This window comes from Gracilinanus agilis, chromosome X (assembly GCF_016433145.1).
Source record: "Gracilinanus agilis isolate LMUSP501 chromosome X, AgileGrace, whole genome shotgun sequence".
Taxonomy (NCBI): domain Eukaryota; kingdom Metazoa; phylum Chordata; class Mammalia; order Didelphimorphia; family Didelphidae; genus Gracilinanus; species Gracilinanus agilis.
The window spans coordinates 40,098,318-40,119,821 of record NC_058136.1 but is presented as its reverse complement, the minus strand read 5'-3'; the positions used below and the strand labels follow the sequence as shown (position 1 = coordinate 40,119,821).

At 35.4% G+C, this 21,504-nt stretch overlaps 1 protein-coding gene across 1 annotated transcript in view; it reads left to right on the top strand.

The window, feature by feature from the left end:
* Positions 1-12,406: 12,406 nt before the first annotated feature.
* The window catches only part of RPS6KA6 (ribosomal protein S6 kinase A6), an 87,212-nt gene continuing 78,114 nt past the window's right edge, over positions 12,407-21,504 (top strand). Inside the window, exon 1 of the mRNA XM_044682724.1 lies at positions 12,407-12,459. Coding sequence (XP_044538659.1) covers positions 12,418-12,459 — 42 coding nt within the window. The 5' untranslated portion in view covers positions 12,407-12,417. The remainder of the gene's footprint in view (positions 12,460-21,504) is intronic.

Here is a 21,504-nt window from a genome sequence, read left to right as displayed (position 1 = left end):
TTGAGCCTCTTAGGCATTCCTAAAGATTATTTTATGATGAACTCAAATGATAAAATTAAGTTTGTTTGTGGGGAATGTAAAATGATAGAAAATTTAGTCCCCACAGTATTAAATCATGTAGATTTGTTTTCGTCTGCTCAGGACTTCTTTTTCAGTGCTTCATTAATAAGGATACACACAAAGTTCTGTGTACTGAAGCAGATGTGGCATGAGCCTGAGCTGATATATTGATTTAGTTCTCAGTAGTTTATTTAGGTTGGAAAGAAACCTGAACTTTTCTTTAAGGAGAGTTATTTGGGTTTGATATATCACAATTGGAAAGTTATTTAATTGCAATCAACAGGTATTTTTTAGAATTTTAACTTTTTACAAAAATTGTTTAATAATGATGATGATAACTAACATTTTTAGTGCTTCCTATGTGCCAGGCACTGTGCTAAGCACTTTATAATTAATATCTCATTTTATCTTCACAATAACTCTTGGAGGTAAGTGCTATTATTATTCTCATTTAAAAAAGATGAGGAAACTGAGGCTGACAGTGGTTAAGTGACTTGCCCAGGGTCACACATCTAGTAATTGTCCTGAAGCTGGATTTGAACTTGGGTCTTCCTGACTTCAGGCCTGACAATATCTACTTCACTACCCCATAAATTTAAATTTAATTTAATTTATGCCTCTCTTGGGACAGGGAGGCCAAGCCTGTGATTCCATCGATTTCCTGGTTTGGATAGTACATTTGGCACCTTGTTGGTAATTGATAGTTTTACTGGTTCTCCGAGGGCTCTAAGAAGTTAAGTGACTTGTCCAGGGTCATTCATCTATTAGGTGTCAGAAAGGACTGGAGGCTGGCTCTCCTTGGTTCCTTAGCCTGCCCTCTTATCTCCTGCGCCATGCTCCCTCTTATAAGTCATAGAAATATTGATTTTTACTTACTTGATCAATTTTAGAGAGCACAGGGATTTTTTGTAAAATTTTATTGTGAAGAATGGTTTTCTGGTGTTGCTTTGTTTTACTCATCTTGTTAACTTTTCATTCTTGCCTGTTTACCTCCTTTTTTCCTGACTACTCCCCTCCTATATTCTCCCTTATCATCTGTTCATCTACTCTCTCTTTTGCTCTCAATCTCTTCCTATCACCCTCCCTCTAAGGATTTTGCACATATTATTATTTATATAATACTGTGAAATAGGGTATATAAATTTTCTGTAGGCCTGTTCTTTATCAGTAAACCACAAACTAGAAACCATACTTACTTGTGCCCTTTCTTCTCTTAAATATTTTCTCCAACCTTTCAGTTTTGAGAAAGTAAAGATTCCTCCCCCCAATATGATTTTTCCACCTTGATGATTGCCATTAGCAGCAATAACAGCAGCAAGCCAATGATCTAATAATCTAAATGTAGGTGGCATCCCTAAAATGGAATTTCTGTGAAAAGAAAAAAAGTACATACTGAACTTTAGCACTGATCATAGGCCTTTGTATAAAACCATGCATATATTTATATATATACAAGGATTTGGGGGGGGAAGCTTGTGTCCTCTATTGACAAAAACAATATATAGTGGTAATAGATTTCAAGTGACTCCTGGAATTTTATGAGACTAGACCATTGCAGCAAAATTAATATATAGTATGCTTAGATGAATGCTTGGAAATAATTTATTTTCTTTTTTCTGTGCAAATAGAAGTTTTCAAAAATCTTACAGTAGACTGATATATGCAAGTCAGACCCAAACTGCTCTTTATTTCATTGTTTATGCTATAGAACATCATCTATTGGCTCTACTTTGGAAAATGCTTTTGAGTTCTTAAGGAATTTTCTACTACAGAAAGTTATTTTCATATGATTTCAACATCAGATTGACAACAACAGTACATCTCTTTATTTTCCACCTTGGATATTTATTTGTGAAATAAAAGCTATTCTTCAGTGGAATTCTTAAGGATAGGACATGAATCAAAGAATGATTCAAAAGTGTAAGAAATGCACTTCTGGAAGTGGCTCTGAATTTATATGATTATGGTCTGAACATTGTTTTGACATTCAAAAGCTTAATCTATGAGAAACGAGACTGCTTGCATTCTATAGTGCTTTACTATTGTTAGGAATGATCATTTGTGTTTTGAAATTTTTCCAAAAATGGAATTTTATTTGTTCTAGTTATTGCCTTGGGTACTTGCACGGATTTGTGAGCTCATCAATATGCATATTCCCTCCATTAGTATAGATCACAGCTTATCCATATCTTCTTATCTTGGGTTATTCTTGTCTATTTCCTCACATAAATCTCCCACTGAGAATCTACCCATCTAGCTGGAGACATTCCCCCAGGTCTTTTAATATTTATTTTGTGGATACTAGCCACACTTGGGCTATCTGTCTGATATCTCTCATTTTTATTACATGACTTGCCTCCCTCCTTTTCTAATTATATATATTATGATTTCTCCTGTTCTACTTTTTTACAGATCATTATTAGTAATGTGCTTCAGCCTGCATATGCCTATTATGAATCTTTCCATTGCTCTTGGGCCATCCACAATTTTGGTGCTTTGGAAATTGTAATGTCCTGTGATTCATAGCCATGTGGCATCATCAGAAGGTTGGCCACCGGGTATCGAATTCTTCTGCTCTGGTGACCCACAAAATGTTTGCACCCTAGGGAGGATGAAACATAGTGAAGAAGGAACCACAAAATAACTCAGTAAAGACTCTTGAAATAAATGGGTTCACCACCAATCACACATCTTTAACTGAGATGACCAGAAACCTTGGCAGTATCAGAAGGGACTTTTGATGCTTGTGGGATATAACTTTGCCAGGTTTTTGCAGAAAAATATTTGAGGAAAAGTCAGGTGAATAAATGTGGTGGCTGAATAAGCCTATATATCTTCTAGCTGTTTCCAGGTAATTTTGAATAGTGTTAAAACTCTCATGAATCTTTTTGGAGTAATGGGAAGAGCACTGGTCTTGAAGTCAGAAACCTTGGGTTTTTGTTTGAGCTTTGCCTTTACTAGCTCTGTGACCCTGGAAAACCACTTAGCCTCAGTTTCCTCATCTGTAAAATAGGGATACACCTACCTTCACCATCCACCATAAAAGTTGTTTTTCAGAATCAAGTAGAAAACCTATATTAACTACTTTGTGAACTGTGTAAATGTGGGATATTAGGCTACTTAAGTCCTGCTGAGATGTTTAAATTATCATTAGTAATCTTTTAATTCAGGTTAAAATTTCTTAGTTGAATTTTTTTTTTATTAAAACCCTTACCTTCTGTCTTGGAGTCAATACTGTGTATTGGCTCCAAGGCAGAAGAGTGGTAAGGGCTAGGCAATGGGGGTCAAGTGACTTGCCCAGGGTCACACAGCTGGGAAGTGACTGAGGCCAGATTTGAACCTAGGACCTCCCGTCTCTAGGCCCGGCTCTCAATCCACTAAGCTACCCAGCTGCCCCCTTTAGATGAATATTTTAAATTTGTATCCAGGATAACTTTTTGTCTAATACTACTGATCAAGATCACAATGATAGTAACTAATCCTATATAGTGACTACTATGTGCTAGGTCTTGTGCAAAGAGCTATTTACAAATATCTCTTTGATCCTTTCGACAACCTTGGGAATTAGGGACTATTATCCCCATTTTACATTTGAGGAAACAGTCTAACATAGATTGAGTGACTTAATCAAGGTCACACAGATATTGATTTTCAAAAGCTTCCTTGATTTGTGTTTGTCATTTTATTATTAATAATTTTTGTTTAGGCCATCAATTTTTTCCCAAGAGGTTCTATTTGATTTGATTCACAGTCCTTTTTGTATATGAGGATAAAATGCAGTTTCCAGTTGAATAGCATTTTCAAAAGTGCGTCTGAAAATGCTACTTAAGTTTAAGAAATAACACATATTGTTTTTGTCCATTTTATTTTTGGCTGAACCAGTGATCTCATCTGTTGAAAGAAATCTGGGTGCAGAAACTCCCTCTACTGATAAAAATATGTAATTTATAATCTTAGAGACTTGCCAGGAGCACAGACACTTAAATGACTTGTCCTTGATCATACAGCTATTGTGTTGCAAAAGCAGGACTTGAACAACCAAGTCTTTCTAATTGCAAGGCTTGACTATCCTCTATGTCACTTTATATCTCCTTTGACCAATAACAAGTTTTAAGAAATATTGCTATACAGATTTAATATACATTAAAGAAGCTAGGCCCATGGTGGTGAACCTATGGCATGCATGCCAGAGGGGACACTCAGAGCCCTTTCTGTGGGCATATGTGCTGTTACCCCAGCACAGAGTTTGTTACTAGAAAGATATAGGGACTCGGGGTTGAGCTGTTTTCCCTTTCCATGTACACTTGAGGACATTTCTCATATTACCCACTCCTCTAAAAGGTTCACCATCACTGATCTAGGCTAATGGGTGATAAATTAATCATTATTTTGGATTTATTTGTCATAATTCATGTCACTAGAAGGTATTGTTCATATAGATAACTTTGTTAAATATGCCGATATAGGAATGCTATCAGATGGGAAGACATAGCTGCTGACATCAGAATATGTATCTTATTTTTAAAAGTGTTGATGGAATTTGTTCTGATTCATTCAAATTCTGCTTTATGAACAATTTTCAGGAAACTTTTTGTTTCAGGGTATAGTTTTTAGCTATGTAATAGTGAACCTAAACTGGCACATGTAGGAATTGGACTCATTAGCCAGGAACCATGAATATATACAATAGCAAATCATTTTTAAAATAACGTGAGACCTTATTATAAAGCAGTGAAATTGATGTTCTTGTTTGCCTTAGAAAGTAGGCTCATTACTTATTTTGCTGTATACATAATTTTGGAATGATGTTAAATTGATTGTATTAAGCTCTAAAATACTGCAGAGTCCCCTAGAAGAGACTTGCAGTCATTCAGGGGAGAATGGTTGGCCTATCTGTCCACAGAGGAAAGGCAAAATGAATGAAGGCAATTAATTGCCCAGAATCTCTAGAGCTTCTCCAATAACATGTATACTTGGGACAAATGATACAGATAGTCAATGAGCTTGGCCCATAGTTGAAAAGGAGGTGTGCAAATTGAATTGCTTTTGGAAAATTGCAAAGTACTTGTACTGCCACCAAGCTTCTCATAACAGTAAATGCCCATTTTTTCAATACAAACATTTTACTGGTTGTAACAGTATGTCTCCAAAGAACTAAAGATGAGCATTATGTGGAGGGTAGTTAGAAAGGGGCATGGTAAGTTGATGAGGCTGCCATATATAGCTACAAAAATGTTATAAAGAAATTATAGGATAGAAAGAGAAGATGGACTGATCACTTGGGAAAAGCAAGGAATTTATATGGAAATTCAGGATATTTGAGAGATAGCAAGGCCATCAGCACTTTGGGTTGACCTCTTGTGGCAAACTTCTGGGAGTGCATGGACAAAAGTCACACAGGATGGTCAGGCTGTGATCTTCAAATTAATTGCAGATACATTTCAGCATTTGAGAGAGAATAATTTTATGAAGGTTATAGTAGATGATGTAGGCATTCGTGATGATGTAAAAGTTGGGTTATCTGATGTTTTGTGTTCAAAAAATGACTAATAATTGGCTGTTAGCACCTAGAACTCATTCCACTTCTGAGATCTCAGAATCTCCATCTTCACTCTAACTTGTATTTTCAAATGCTAACAATCTACATTTAAAATCTACACCTAAGTTTTTCTGTTAGTACCTCAAATTCAAGGTGGTAAAAAATTAACTCACTATTTAGCTTTCCTCAAAACTTCTTCTAAGTTCAAATTCAGCACACTTTTATTTATTAAATGTTTCTATTCTCTTTCTGATTTTTCTATTTCTTTTAAAGCCTTCTAGTCACCCAGGCTTGAGTCTAATACTTTTTTAAAAGTCCAGAACGCATTAAGTGCAGGTGAAATCTTATATTCTTGATACCTTTCAGACACTTGTGGGGTGATAAAGATACCCTCTCCTCTGGAATGATACTTTGAAGCTCTCTATTCCCTTCTGATAACCCTTTACCTTAGATACATGTGTAGACTATTTTCCTAAAAATGTTCTATAAGTGGTAAAGTAGACCTTAGGACACATAGTTTGTTATGTTCTCTCTTTTAAAAAAATTATAATCAAATCCAAGATTTCTTTCTCCATGCCTTGGTATTCTTCCTCTCCTTCAGATACCTTGAATACATGTTCCTTCCATGTTTTCTTGATTGGCACTTATAAATGAGTCCCTTTGGATAGCCTTACTCAAGTCTGGCTGCTTTTCACATCTCTGTTTTCTTCACCGCCATTTCCACTTCCTTAATAAACATAATTGGGCCCTAAGAGTAGATTCCACATAGAACTCCATTGGCTTTTCCAGTGAAAAGAGTTGGTTCCAGAAATCTTGTATATCTTGCCTATCTTTTGACTGTCTATTGCCTTTATTCCTGGTGCAATTTAAGTGGCCTTCTACCACTACCCCCCCTTCATAAACTTGCTTAATTGGGTTTCTCACCATGTTTTCTTTAAAATGGATCATACATTCAAAGATCTAGAGTTCTAAGGAGCCTTAGAAGGCACCCATCCAGAAGGCACCTTATATAGATGAGGAAACTGGCCTAGAAAGGTTATGTAGCAAGTAGTAAATGACATAGTAGGGAATCACAATGAAAGTTCTCTGATGCCAAAACTAGCATTCTTTCTGTTGTACCATGATGTCTCCCCATAAAACTGATTTTTTTCCTTTGTTGCTCACTGGCTCATTAAGCAATCCTATTCATAATTTTATAGTTGAATTGATATTCTAAATCAGTGGTTCCCAAACTTTTTTGGCCTACCGCCCCCTTTCCAGAAAAAAATATTACTTAGCCCCCTGGAAATTAATTTTTGAAAAATTTTAATAGCATTTAATAGGAAAAATAAATGCACCTGTGGCCATCACCGCTTCCCTGGATCACTGCAGCACCCACTAGGGGGCGGTAGCGCCCACTTTGGGAATCACTGTTCTAAATCATTATGGCCTTCATGATATACATATCATGTGTATTTTACCTAAGGATTAAGATAGGGTATTAAACCTATAGTAGTGTCAGAATCAAATAGAAATGGGGTCACTAAACTATCCATAAGGATCCCCGAAGGCTACATTTTGACTTAGGCAACCTCATGTTAACATTATCCATATTCTATTGTATTTTTATTTATTTTGTGAAATACTTCCCCATTACATTTATATATGGTTCTGCAAGATACTAAGTATGATACTTCTGGCCTAGAGTACTAAAAGAATTTGTCTAGGGTCACAAAGCCAATTTGTTAGTGACTTGAACCCCGGTCTTCCTAACTTCAAAGCCTTTTCTCTATCTAGTATACCACTCTGCCTATACCTATAATGCATATTATACATAATGTTCTTATTACTTTGGGTATACTTAACCATTATTCTGCTTACTTGTATTATGTTTACATTAACAATGTCAACTGCAATACATTACTGGAAATGTTTTGTCACAATGCATTACTATTTTTATCTTTAACTGTAATTGTTCAGAAAACCACCAGCTTTTTTGACTAAGCTTTATTCTTCTCAGTTTGAACTCATTTTTTGAGGGGGGTTCTCCAATTTGATTTTTTTCTGGCATCTGCTTCTTGAGGAATATATCACCTACCTCGCCTGTTCTTTCTTCTTAGATAAAGCATTCCAGAAGATTCTTGACCAATCACTCCATCATTACATATAGAATCATAGGACCATGGATTTAGAGCTGGAACCCCATAGATCACTGAGAATAAACCCCTTATTTTCTGGATGACAAAACTAAGGTCCAGATAGCTCAACTGAGTCATTCAATCATTCAAGGCCCTTCATCAATAGTAGTTAGTGGTTGAGATGGGAGTGGAAACCAAGTCCCATTGTTCCAAATCTAGCAGTCTTTCTACTATACTGTCAGAGAAGGCACATCATCCAGGACTGAGGAGGTAGTGTTACAATTAAGTGATAGTCCTGTTGTGCTCTGCTTTGTTCAGACTATATCCTAGACATTCATGCTTAGCTCTGGGTAGCACAATCTAGGAAGTACAGCTGGAAAGTGTCCAAAGAAAGCCAGTTAGAATGGCAAGGGACCTTGAGTCTATATCACATCATGATTGACTGAAGGGAGCAGTGATGGTCATTCTGGAATAGAGAAGACTCAGAGACACGATAGTTATCTTCAAGTATTTGAAGGACCATTCTATGGAGGCATCATATTTTGTTCTGTTTGGCTGTAGAGCGCAGAACTAGGAGCAAAAGGTTACAAAGAGATAAATTTAGGCTACAGAAAAAAAAACATTCAAATACCTTTCGTGTAAGTGAAACAGACTGTCTTGGTAGGTTGTGACTTCCTTTCTCATTGAGTAGGGGGTCTTCAAGGAGAAGTTGAATGACCACTTGTTGGGTATGTAATAGAGGAGGTTTTTTTTTTCAAATAGGTTGTGGCCTAAGTGGCTACTGTGGTTTCTTTTCACTCCAAAATTCTGTGTCTCCTTCCTCTCCTCACTATAAATTTGTTATTTCTTTTCCACACTCTATCTCAAATCTGTTCCTTTCATTTCATTCTTATAACCACCACCCTAGTTCAGGCCCATGTTATTTCTTGCCTCCACTATTGCATAGTTTTCTAATCCTTCATATTTGTTACCAGCATAAATCTCCCAAAATAGAATTCTGACCATGCCATTTAATTGCTCAAAAATATTCAGTAGCTCCTCATTGCCTGAAGGATAAAGTAATTCCTCAATTTGACCCCAAACTTACTTTTCTATCCTTATTTCCCATTACTCTCCTATTTGTAATCTATGCTCTAAGTTGACTTCTTCTGATTTACTAAATGCAACCTATCTTTTCCTATGGTCATCTATATTTTTCTTCTCTCCATCATCACATGTTGAAATTTTGCCTCTGTCACCCTAGTCCTATTTCAAATATCATTTTCAAAGAAGCTTTTCCAGATTTCTTTCTTTCTTGTCTTTACTCTTCTCCCCTCTACCTCTAAACTAGAAGAGCCATTACTACTTGGTATGCCACCTTTCTTATGGTAGTTATTACTTGCAGATTCATATAATAGGATATAATATAATATGTCTTTTCTCCTCTACTAAATTATAAGCTCCCTGAAAGCAGGGGCCATTATTCATTTATATATTCTCCATTATACCTAACACAGTTTCTTATGTATATTAGGTTTTAAATAAATATTATATGAAATGAAAGTATGGTTTCATTGCTTTTGGTTATATCTACATAAAGATGGATAATTAATCATGACTTATATGCCAAGTACTGTGGTAGGTACTAGAAATAAAGGCAAAATGAAAGTCTCTGCCCACAAGGAGTTTACATTCTATCAGAAATTGTTATTGTTTAGTCATTTTTCATTCATATCTGAGTCTTTGTGATCTTATTTGGGATTTACTTGGAAGAGATACTGCAGTGGTTTGCTATTTCCTCCTCCAAGTCATTATACAGATAAGGAAACTGAGGCAAACAGGGTTAAGGGACTTGCCCAGGATCATACAACTAGTAAGTGTCTGAGGACAGACTTGAACTCAGGAAGATGAGTCTTCCCAAGTTGAGGCCCAGCACTGCACCACCTAGCTGCCCTCTATCTGAGATAGCATATACTTAATATAATTATATACAAAACTAATACAGGGTTATTTGCAGTGGGGTAGGGAACATCAGCAACTGGGGTAGGAATCAGGAAAGGTCTCACATTAAAGATGTCACTTGAGTTTATCTTTGAAGGGAACTAAGAATTCTAAGAGGGAAAAATGGAGGTTGGGGGGTGGTGGTCATCATTTGTAAAGAACAGTAAGAAGGCCTTTTATTCTGGACTGTGGAATATATATAGGGGAGTTATGTAGGCTGGTATTTCATTGGTAATAATACATGTATAATGTATGCAGAAATGCATTTGCCCAGAATATTTAATAATAAAATGGCATTCCTTGAAATGGAAAAAAAAGAAGCCACATTTTTCACTACCAACTCAAAAGTAGCCTACAGACTCTTCAATTTCTTTCTACTGCCCAGCTAAATAATTTCCTTCTTTCACCTCAATTCCAGCATATCCCAAGATAAGGATCTGGCACCTAGATTTAAACTCTCTATAAATAGGTGTTCTTTCCCTCTCTAAAAAGTCGTCATATGAACCCTTTCCCTATCCATTTTAGTGTTCTATACAATTATTAGTGTTGGTGGGCACATATTGTTTGAGGATCAATAAAATGAAAATAAGTGTTTTTCTTGATAGTTAGTATATGATCCCAGGATCTAGTGGCCTCTTCAAATCTCTGATTGATTTTCCTCCTGTTTTTTTAGGACTGCAGCTTCATGTTGAGTAAGTCAATACTAGGTTTGAAGAGCAGGACAGTTGGAGTTTCATCAACAATTAAAAAAGTAATATTGGCCCTCCCTGTAGGTAGTAAAGAGAGTTGATTATATAGTGCAACTTCAGTTATCTGGACCTTCTATTTATAGTTTCACTCAAGTCAAAATTTCAGAGTTGGAAGGGGCATCACTGCCCATCTTAGCATAACCCACAACCAAAAATGAATTTCCTTGTACAAACATAACTGACAAGATTTTGGTATATTTAGATCAAATTGCTAAGTGATTCCCCTTTCTGCTAAGATGAATTGTGAATAATATAGGAACCTCTTGCCTTCCTTTATATCCCTCATAGTCTAGTATAATGCGTTATCCGTATATAGGTATATTATAAATGCTTATTGAAGTAGCTGCTCCAGGATCTTCCTGGTACATTCATGGTGATGGTTTTTCTTTAATCAAACATATTTCATGCATCTTCTATAGGGTTGGTAATAAGTTTCAAGTGACTACAACTTTGAGTTTGCATACCCCTTTAGGCAGTCTTTTACTAAAACTTGAAATGTTTTTCTTCAAAAAGACTAGTTAGAAATCATACTTTGTGGGTCAAAACATGTCTTGTACTGTTCGTATGCTAGGATAGGGAAGAAATGGGGCAGTATTGAGCAATATTTTATCTTTTTACTGAAGACAGTATGTAAAAATACACAAGGGTAGCAGTGTTGTGATAATTGCTTTAACATTTTTGCTCTAATTAATTTCTATAGTGAACTGAATAAAATACCTGCCTTGAATTTGGTTTGCCATGGAATTATTGCCAAAAGGAATTATGTTAGTTAAAAACTGGAAGTGTCTAGTCCCTTTGTATTGTGGAAGTTTTTGTAGTACAAATCACCCTTCCAATTTGGTTTCATTTTTAAAGTAACAACTAGAGTAAAATATTTAACAGTGAGTAGTTAAATCTTTCTTGATGTATATTGGACCTTTAATTCTTTAGAACATAGATATTTAGTAAATATAGGAAATGATTTTTTTCTGAAAGATAGCCAGTTAACTCCTATTAGGTAAGAGCCACCATGAATTCTCATTTTCCAGACATTATGGTACTGGTATCATGCGTTTTCCTCAAATATAAAATTCTTTGTGTCTACTAGGCCTTCGATGTAATACTTGGAGAGTTAATATATGCATTAAACCTTGTTTAACCTAACCCATTTTTGTTAACATGACCAGTTATTTCTATTTTCCATGCTTTGTTAGGTATATTATCATAACATTTAATTGAATATAATGGAAAAGGAGGGATCCAGCCTAGCTCAAATGTATAAAACTATTTCTTACCTAATTTCTTTCAAATATACCTTGGAATAGGTGCCTTCCGTGGCATATTTTCTTTTTTCATTTTCTCATCAGTTATTTGGCTAGTGGCAGTCTTGAATAGAACTCACTAAGTAATTAGCTGTTAGGAAAAAAAAACTTCATCTTGCTGTAATTCTCACAACATAGGTCATATAGTTCTAGTTACTTATTACATATTGTTGGTTTTATTAGGAAAGAATTGCACAGTATTATTTGAAATGGACTGTAAAATCATTGCAATCAGTTCTTCTTCAAAAACTCTCAGCATGGGGGCAGCTGGGTAGCTTAGTGGATTGAGAGCCAGGCCTAGAGACGGGAGGTCCTAGGTTCAAATCTGACCTCAGACACCTCCCAGCTGTGTGACCCTGGGAAAGTCACTTGACCCCCATTGCCTACCCTTACCACTTTTCTGCCTTGGAGCCAATACTCAGTATTGACTCCAAGACGGAAGGTAAGTGTTAAAAAAAAACTCTCAGCATCTTTGATTAGTGTTATTTTCATCATCATAATATTTTTAGCTCCGTGGCCTTTTGTTTATGTTTTAATAGGCATTAAACTCATTAAGTTGTAAAATGTAATGCCTCTGAGAATTACATCTTTGTTCTAAGTGGTTTTTATTTTTAAATTAATACTTTGAAACTTCAATTTTTAAATATGTTTTTCAGCTGAATGGTCTTAAAATGGTTGAGCCAATGGAAGAAGGGGAACCATATACCTACCATGTAAGTATTCTTAATGACAAGTTTTTTTCTTATCTCAAAAGTTTTTGCACATAGATTTTTTTTAACTTGGTAATATGTGCCTAACACTTGCCTGTTTAGGTTTTCTTATTTCAAAAGATCTTGTAGCTTTCTCTGAAATGTAGAAACAAAGCTTTCTCTTCTAAATACTTTGATATTTAGGTGAGATCAAAGATTTGGTGCTGTGGCCATTCTTTCCAGTAGTACAGCTTGCATTCTGTTTTGTCTTGATGTTCCATTTTGGAATGAGAGGAGCTCATTTTGAGGCCTGGCTAGGCCACTTCCTGGCTTTCTTACTTCAGGCAAGTTACCTTTGTTCTCTGGGCCTCCACTTCTTCATCTGTAAAACAAGAAGCTTCTAAGAGTCTTTCTAGATCTAGAGCTATTACCCTGAGATCTTGGCCACATCCTCCTAGAAATTCTCCTCAGATCGAACCCACATGTGTTAGGTCTTTCATTAGGTACAGAGACCTTAATTTTTTTTTTTTAAAAATCCAGTCCTGGCCTTTCAGACTGATTGTTGTCATGAAAGCAAACTGCTTACCCTATAGGAAAGTTGAACTGTAGCAATACTGTTGACATTAAGACCTTTTAGATTGATTCTATCTAGTATTATCCTGAGATGTGGTTTAAAGGGTTATTGTCTTGGTAATAGAAAATTTTAATTTTAACCTCACATTATTTTTGGTTAACTTCTATCATTTCATTGGTTTCTCACTTATCTTCCTTTTTTAAAAAAATTATTTATTTATTTAGAATATTTTTTCCATGGTTATATGATTCATGATTTTTCCCACCCCTCTTTCCTCCCTCCTCCCAGAGCCTATGAGCATTTCCACTGGGTTATACATGTATCATTGTTCAAAACCTATTTCCATGTTATTCATATTTGCAGTAGATTGATCTTTTAACAGCAAAACCCTAATCATAACCCCATCAAAGTACGTGATCAATCATATGTTTTTCTTCTGTATTTCTGCTCCCACAGTTCTTTCTCTGGATGTGGATAGCTTTCTTTCTCATAAGTTCCTCTGCATTGTCCTGGGTCATTGCATTGCTGCTAGTAGCAAAGTCTATTACATTCGATTGTGCCATAATGTATCAGGCTCTGTGTACAATGTTCTCCTGGTTCTGTTCCTTTCTCTCTGCATCCATTCCTGGAGGTCTTTCCAGTTCACATGGAATCCCTCCAGTTCATTCTTCCTTTCAGCACAATAGTATTCCATCACCAACAGATAATCACAATTCGTTCAACCGTTTACCAATCGATGGACACCCCTTCATTTTCCAATTTTTTGCAACCACAAATAGTGCAGCTCTAAATATTTTTGTGCAAGTCTTTTTCCTTATCTTTTTGGGGTACAAACCCAGCAGTGACATGGCTGGATCAAAGGGCAGGCATTCTTTTAAAGCCCTTTGTGCATAATTTCAAATTGCCCTCCAGAATGGTTGGACCAATTCACAACTCCATCAGCAGTGTATTAGTGTCCCAATTTTGCCACATCCCCTCCAACATTTATCACTTTCCTTTGATGCCATATTGGCCAATCTGATAGGTGTAAGGTGGCACCTCAGAGTTGTTTTGACTTGCATTTCTCTAATCAGGAGGAATTTAGAATACTTTTTCATGTGATTATTGGTAGTTTTGATTTCTTCATCTGAGAACTGCCTATTCATATCCCTCGACCATTTGTTGATTGGGGAATGGCTTGATTTTTTTGTAATTTTGACTGGTTTCTCATTTATCTTAAAAGATGAACACTTAAGTTGGAAACTATATTTCTTGCCTTATGTTTTCTTTGGCTACTTACTATAGGGGGTATGTGGACATGTCTGTCTATATGTGTTTACTAGAGAGAGCAATATATTAAGTTGCAGTTGATGTTCCATTATCTGTGTCTCTGTGGAACAACTAGTTGCCTATTTGAGCTGATCGATAAATTCAAATAATACTGGCTCTTAATTGGGAATGTTCGAAGAATTTTGGTGTTAGAAGGACCCTGATAGTCTTTCAAGGCCAACCTATACCCATTGAGAAGTTCCTTTTACCACATGGCTTATCCAACTTTTGTTGGAAGATCTTTTTTTAGGGAAGATATCACTACCTCAGGCATTAGACCTTAAATGTTTTTGCGGGCCCTCTGAGAATTTTTGCTAAGACCCTGATTCTTTCTTTTGTAATTCTCTCTTTGACAAAAGGTGGAGAGCAAAAAGAAGTTGCCCAGCTATGAGGTCTCTGTGTTAAGACTTCAGGGATTCCTTTTTTTCTTTTTTTTTTTTTTAAACAATTACCTTCTATCTTAGAATTGATCCTCAGTATAGGTTCCAAGGCAAAAGAGCAGTAAGGGCCAGGCAATTGGGGTAAGTGACTTGTCTAGGGCCACACAGCTAGGAAGTATGTGAGGCTAGATTTGGACTCGGGACCTCTTGTCTCCAGGCCTGGTTCTCTGCCCTTTCAACCATCAAGGTGCCTGTTGGATTCCTTTTATCAAAAAAGTTCATTCAAAACCTGATTCTGTATTTAAGATCCATAGGATAGTCTTGTTCTGGTGATAATCTACTTTCAAATTGTTAGTAGCTTAAATGAGATTATATATTTGTAACACTTAGCACTAGCTTCAAAACACTGTATAATTATCAGTTACTATTGCTACGAAATTTTATTTTCTGCATATAACATTCTTAAGATCATAGATTTGTTACTGGTATGAACCTTAAAAGGAATCTAGTACAACACCCTCATTTTATAGATTAGGAAACTGGGGCCCAGTGAAGGGTGACTTGACTAGATAGTAAATGATAGAACCCAGGTTCTACCATTCCTTGCATTGCACCATACTCCTTCCCCATCTTCTCTCTATTCAGATACTTCTAGTTCAGAAAGGAGTAGAGAAGTACCCATGTTTTATAGATTGGATGAGGACAGAATCAACCTTCTAGAATTCTTATTTTTCTTTTTCATGGACAATTTGCAGATATCTTTCTCTCACTATAGTCAGTAAAGGAATTCATATTGGATTGTAGTCAAGGCTTCAATAGTCCATGAAGGTGACACTGGATTCTTCAAGCATATTCCAGTACAATGTAAACTGTAAAGGTCCTACTAAGTTTAAAAGGTGCAAAGTATGAACTATGTATCTGTTATCCAAAGAACAATTTAGCTAATTATCACCAGAAGATTAGCCTCCAGGCCAATTCTTTGCCTTGTCCACAGCAAATCTTGATTTGTCACTGAAAAAAAAATACCCAAAGGAAATGATATTCTTAAAATACTAAAGCTAATAGCCAAGAATATTCTTTTTTAATTTAATTTTTCCCTAATTACATGTAAAACAATTTCCAACATTTTAAAAAGAATTTTGAGTCTTTAATCTCCCTACCTCCCACTCCTCCACTGAGATAGTCGCGAATCTGATCTAAATTTTCCATGTGCAATCTTGTAAAATATTTTCCCATATTAATCCTTTTGTGGAATGAAACTAAGAAAAAAGTTTAAGAAAGATAGTGAAAAAAGTTTGCTTTGGTCTGGATTCAGACTTCATAGGTTCTTCCTCTGGAAGCAGATGGCATTTTTTATCATGAGTCCTTTGGGATTGTTTTGAATCATTGTATTGCCGAGTATAAATAGCTAAGTTTTTCACAGTTGTTTATTGTACAGTATTCCTGTCACTGTACAATGTTCTTCTGGTTCTGCTTACTTCACTCTAATTCAGCTTGTGCAAGTCCAGTTTTTTTCTGAGCCCCTCCTGGTCGTTATTTCTTACAGCTCAATGGTATTCCATTACAATCATAGACTATAACTTACTCAGCCATTCCCCAATTGTTGGGTATCTTCTCACTTTCCAATTCTTTATTCCCATAAAAAGAGCTGCTTCATATATTTTTGTACATATAAGTCCTTCCCCTTTTTGTTTTTTATCTCTTTGGGATATAAACCTTGTACAAACCAATGATATTTCTGGGTCAAAGGGTATGTACTGTTTTGTAGCCCTTTGTAGCCAGGACATTTCTTTGAAATATATATTTGTAAAAATTTTCCAACACTGGCACTGGTAACCTTGTTATGTTCACTCATTTCTAGCAAAATCAAAGTAAGAGTGTTGCCATTTTAGCTTTTTAGAGATTTATGCTTTCACGAATAACATATTAATAACTATTCTAACCCTTGATATTATTTCATTAGTGTAAATAAACTGCAAATCAAGGTTGTCTAAGATGTATTACATAATATGAGCCAACAGGAATATTAATTTGCTTTGTTGTTTATCCACTTGTAGGGAGCATGAAGAAATAAACAGGGCAAACAAGAAGGTTGTCTTAGTTATCTTGAGCAAAGTATAATGTGGTAATAAGCAAATGGAATGTCGCTGATGTTTATAATGTAGAAGGGTGGAGAGGTAGTTATGTATTTGGAACTCAGGTTTCAATAAAGAGATTGGGTAAACAAAAACTAGAACGAACAGCACAATAGTAACAACTCCTACGGCTACCACCCTAGTTCAGGCCCTTACTACCTTTCCCCTAGAGGTAATAGCTTCTCAACTGGACTAACTGCTTCTTCTCTTCAGTCCATCCTTTACATGACTGCTAAAGTGATCTTGATTCAAATGTTGGACCATATCACTCTCTTGTCCAAAAACAGGACTACTGGCCACTCTCTAATTGGGTCCTGCCATTCTTGACCCTGCTTCTTGGCTTTGAATGGCCTACTCACTTCCCTGCTTATTATTTTCCTTTAAGGTCCAGCTTAAATGCGACCTCCTTGGTGAAACTTTCCCACTTATACAAAATGTCTTCCTTCTTGACTCTGTCATTTTATTCTTATAACATGATTTATTCGTGTATGTGTCTTGTCCCTCCTATTGGAATATAAACTCCTTTAAGGAAAATACTATGTCTTGTTTCAGTTGCACAGTACATTGCACATAACAGGCAATTAATAACTGTTGGATTGATTTCAATTCTGATGTATATTAACAGATGCTGTGAACCACAACAAAAAATCTTTTTTTTTTTAATATTTTATATTGCCAAAGCTAAAAGACATCTTAGTGGTCAACTGACTCAGCCTCTAATTCTATAGATACAGAAACTGAGGTCCAGAGAGGTGAAGGGATTTGTTCCAAGTCACACCAGGAAATCAGCAACAACAAAGCCCTAGGTAGACTTCTAAGAATTTGTAATTTTCTCTTTCCAGCAGGGTATATGAGAGGGGACAGTGTCTGGTCAATTAACCTTTTAATTTTGAGTCTCTTAGGCTAAAATGCTAATTTTTTAAAATTAAAATTCTAAAATGCCAGGGTAGCCTACCTAATAAATACATAATGTTCACCTTTTTGTTTAATAATCTCCACTCTAAATGTGTTATATTCTATGGCGATGATGCTGATCAGTATCTTAAATTCTGATGATAATAGTTTAGTGTTGTGTTGCAGAGGCCTTTCAACAGTATTTCATACTGCTCTCAGAATGTGAACTTGTTGTACTTTTGTAGCCTAATACTGCTTTGTAGCCTTTTTAGCCTTATGATTGATTATTTTAGTTCAACCATTCACTGTCTTCTATTTTTAATTTTGTAGATTAATATGATTGCTTAGAAGAATTTGCCATGTCACATAAGATTTTTTTTAAACCCTTAACTTCTATATATTGGCTCCTAGGTGGAAGAGTGGTTAGGGTGGGCAATGGGGGTCAAGTGACTTGCCCAGAGTCACACATCTGGGAAATGTCTGAGGCTGGATTTGAACCTAGGACCTCCCATCTCTAGGCCTGACTCTCAATCCACTGAGCTACCCAGCTGCCCCCACATAAGATGTTTTAACACTTTGTTATTTTTTGAGCCTATGATGAAATTAGGATGAAATGTAGCACAAAGTAATCTTGATATCTCTAGATCTGAGATTAATGGTTTCAGACGCATAAAATAAAATATGTACCATTCAAAAAGAAACCAATGATATTGAGTTATACATATATATGTATGTATGTATATACATATATGTATACGTATATGTAATATAAAAAATAAGCTCACAGGCTTCAAGTTAAGAGCCAGATTTACCACAAACAAATACTTTTTAATTCAAATATGTCTTCCCATTTTGGTAAGTTATGAGTTAAAAAGTCTTTGCTAATTATCTAAAAGTGGCCTTATCATAGAGAAATGTCATTCACATCTCTCACCTTTTGCTTCTCCCATATAATGATTGAATAGCAACATAAATGTTAGGGAAGAAAATGTCATATTGCTTTTCTTTCATAGTTGATGAAATAGGGGAACCATCTAATAACAAATGAGATGTTTTTGTAGTTACTTCTGTTCACCTGTTATTTGATATGATGCTTTTGTGGGAATGGTAGCTGACACGAGTAAACTTTTTTTTTAATATAGTTTCCAGAGTAAGCATGATAATTGTCTTTCATTGATCATACCTAGTGATTTGGTGATTTATGCAGCGTTTATCTTATTCATTAAATGCTTTATGCCTTGACAGAAGATTGTTTTTAAAATGCCAAAATCATAGTAATTTTTTAAGATGACTGAGCTATCAATTAAATTGTTATGTTCCATTAACACTAGGTAAATACTACATTTGTTTCTAGATCAGTTTCCCAACTGTGGTCCTATGAGCCTAATTGCAAAGCTTTACTACCAAAGGTTCTTATTTTATAAAACCTACAATTTAAAAAAAAATCGACAACTTCAGCCCTCTGTGCCAAACATACACTTCCTGGTCCTTGCAGGGACTCTATTTCCTTATCCCTTGAGCCAAGGAGAGCTGAACACTGATCTGTGGAGGGCAGAGCATCCAAAAGTAGATCATTTAGATATTTTACAGGTATGAAGTAACAGCAATTATAATAGGAATGCACGACTGGATCAGTATTAGGAAATTTATCATAATTGACCATATCAATAACAAAACCAACAAAAACCATTATCTCAAGAGGTGCAGAATTTTTTTTTACAAAATGCAACACTCAGTCCTATTAAAAAGTACTAGAAAGCATAGGAATTAGTGGAGCTTTCCTTAAAATGATAAGTAATATCTACATAAAACCATTAGTGGACATTATCTGTAATGGGGAAAAGCTAGGAGCTTTCCTAATAAAGTCAGGGGAGACCTGTGGATGTGCATTATCACCACTATTATTAAATATTACATTATAAATGCTAGATATAGCAGTAAGAGAAGAAAAAGAAATTGAAAGTATTAGAATAGGCAGCGAGGAAACAAAACTATCATCTTTATAGGTGATATAATGGTATACTTAGAGAATCAATTAAAAACTAGGACATAAACCCATGTAAATCATCAGCATTCCTATATATTACTAACAAAGTCCAGCAAGAAGAGAATAGAAAGAAAAATTCCCTTTAAAATAGCTATAGACAGTATAAAATACCTGGGATTCTACCTACCAAGACAAACCCAGGAACTATATGAACACAATTACAAAACATTTTTCACAGAAATAAAGTCACATCTAAACAACTGGAAAAATATTCATGCTGATGGGTAGGCTGAGCCAATGTAATAAAAATGACAATTCTACCTAAATTATTTTACTTATTCAGTACCATACAAACCAAACTACCCCCGAATTATTTCATAGAGCTAGGGAAAAAATAAAATTCATCTGGAAGAAGAAAAGAAAAGGTCAAGAATATAAAAGGAATTAATGGAAAAAATGTAAAGAAAGATGGCTTAGCTGTACCAGATGGCAAACTGTATTATAAAGTGGTAATCCTCAAAACAATCTGATACTGGCTAAGAAATAGAGTGGTAAGTCAGTGGAATAGATTAGGTACACAATACACAGTAGTAAATGACCATAGCAATCCAGAACAGTCTAGTGTTTGATAAACCCAAAGACTTAAGCTTTTGAGAAAAGAACTTACTGTTTGACAAAAACTGCTGGGAAAACTGGGAAAGTATGGCGGGAACTAGGTATAGACCAACATCTCACAGTATACCAGGATAAGTTAAAAAAAAATGGATATATGATTTAGACATAAACGGTGATAACATAAGCAGATTAGGGGAGCAAGGAATAGTTTACTTGCCAGATCTATGGTCAAAGGAAGAATTTATGACAAAATAAGAGATAGAGAGTATTATGAGATGTAAGATGTATAATTTTGATTATATTAAATTAAAAAGGTTTTGCCCAAACATAACCAATGTAGACAAGATTAGAAGGAAAGCAGAAAGCTGGAAAAAGTTTTTTTCAGTAAATATCTCTGCTAAAGGTTTCATTTCTCAAATAGAGAACTGAGTCAAATTTATAACATGTCATTCCCCAACTAATAAATGGTCAAAAATATGAATAGGTAGTTTTCAAAAGAAGAAATCAAAGCTATCTGTAGTCATATGAAAGATGCTCTAAAACACTCTTGATTAGAGAAATGCTAATTAAAACAACTCTGAGGTATCACCTTATAGTTATAATATTGGCTAATATGACAATAAAGGAAAATGACACATCTTAGAGGGGAAGGGGAAAATTGGAATGCTAATTCACTTTTGGTAGACTTATGAAATGATACAGCCATTCTCAGAACAATTTGGAATTATGTCCAAATAGCTAAAAACCTTCATACCCTTTGGCCCAGAAATACCACTACTGAGTCTATTTTCCAAAGAGATTTTGTAAAAGGGAAAATGACCTATTTGTACAAAAATATTTATAGCAACCCTTTTTGTGGTGGCATAGGAGAATTCAATTGGAGAATGACTGAACAATTTGTGGTATATGATTGTGATGGAATAATACTGAACTATAAGAAATGATGAGCAGGATGATTTCAAAATAAACTGGTAAGACTTACCTGAACTGATGTCATGAAATGAACAGAACCAGGAGAATATTGTGCACAGTAACAGCAATATTGTATACTGACTTGGCTGTTCTCAGCAATTCAATGATCCAAGACAATTCCAAAGGGACTTAAGATGAAAAATGCTCTTTACCTCCAGAGAAAGAAGTGATGGTGTCTGAATCCCCCTCTCATACCACTCCCTT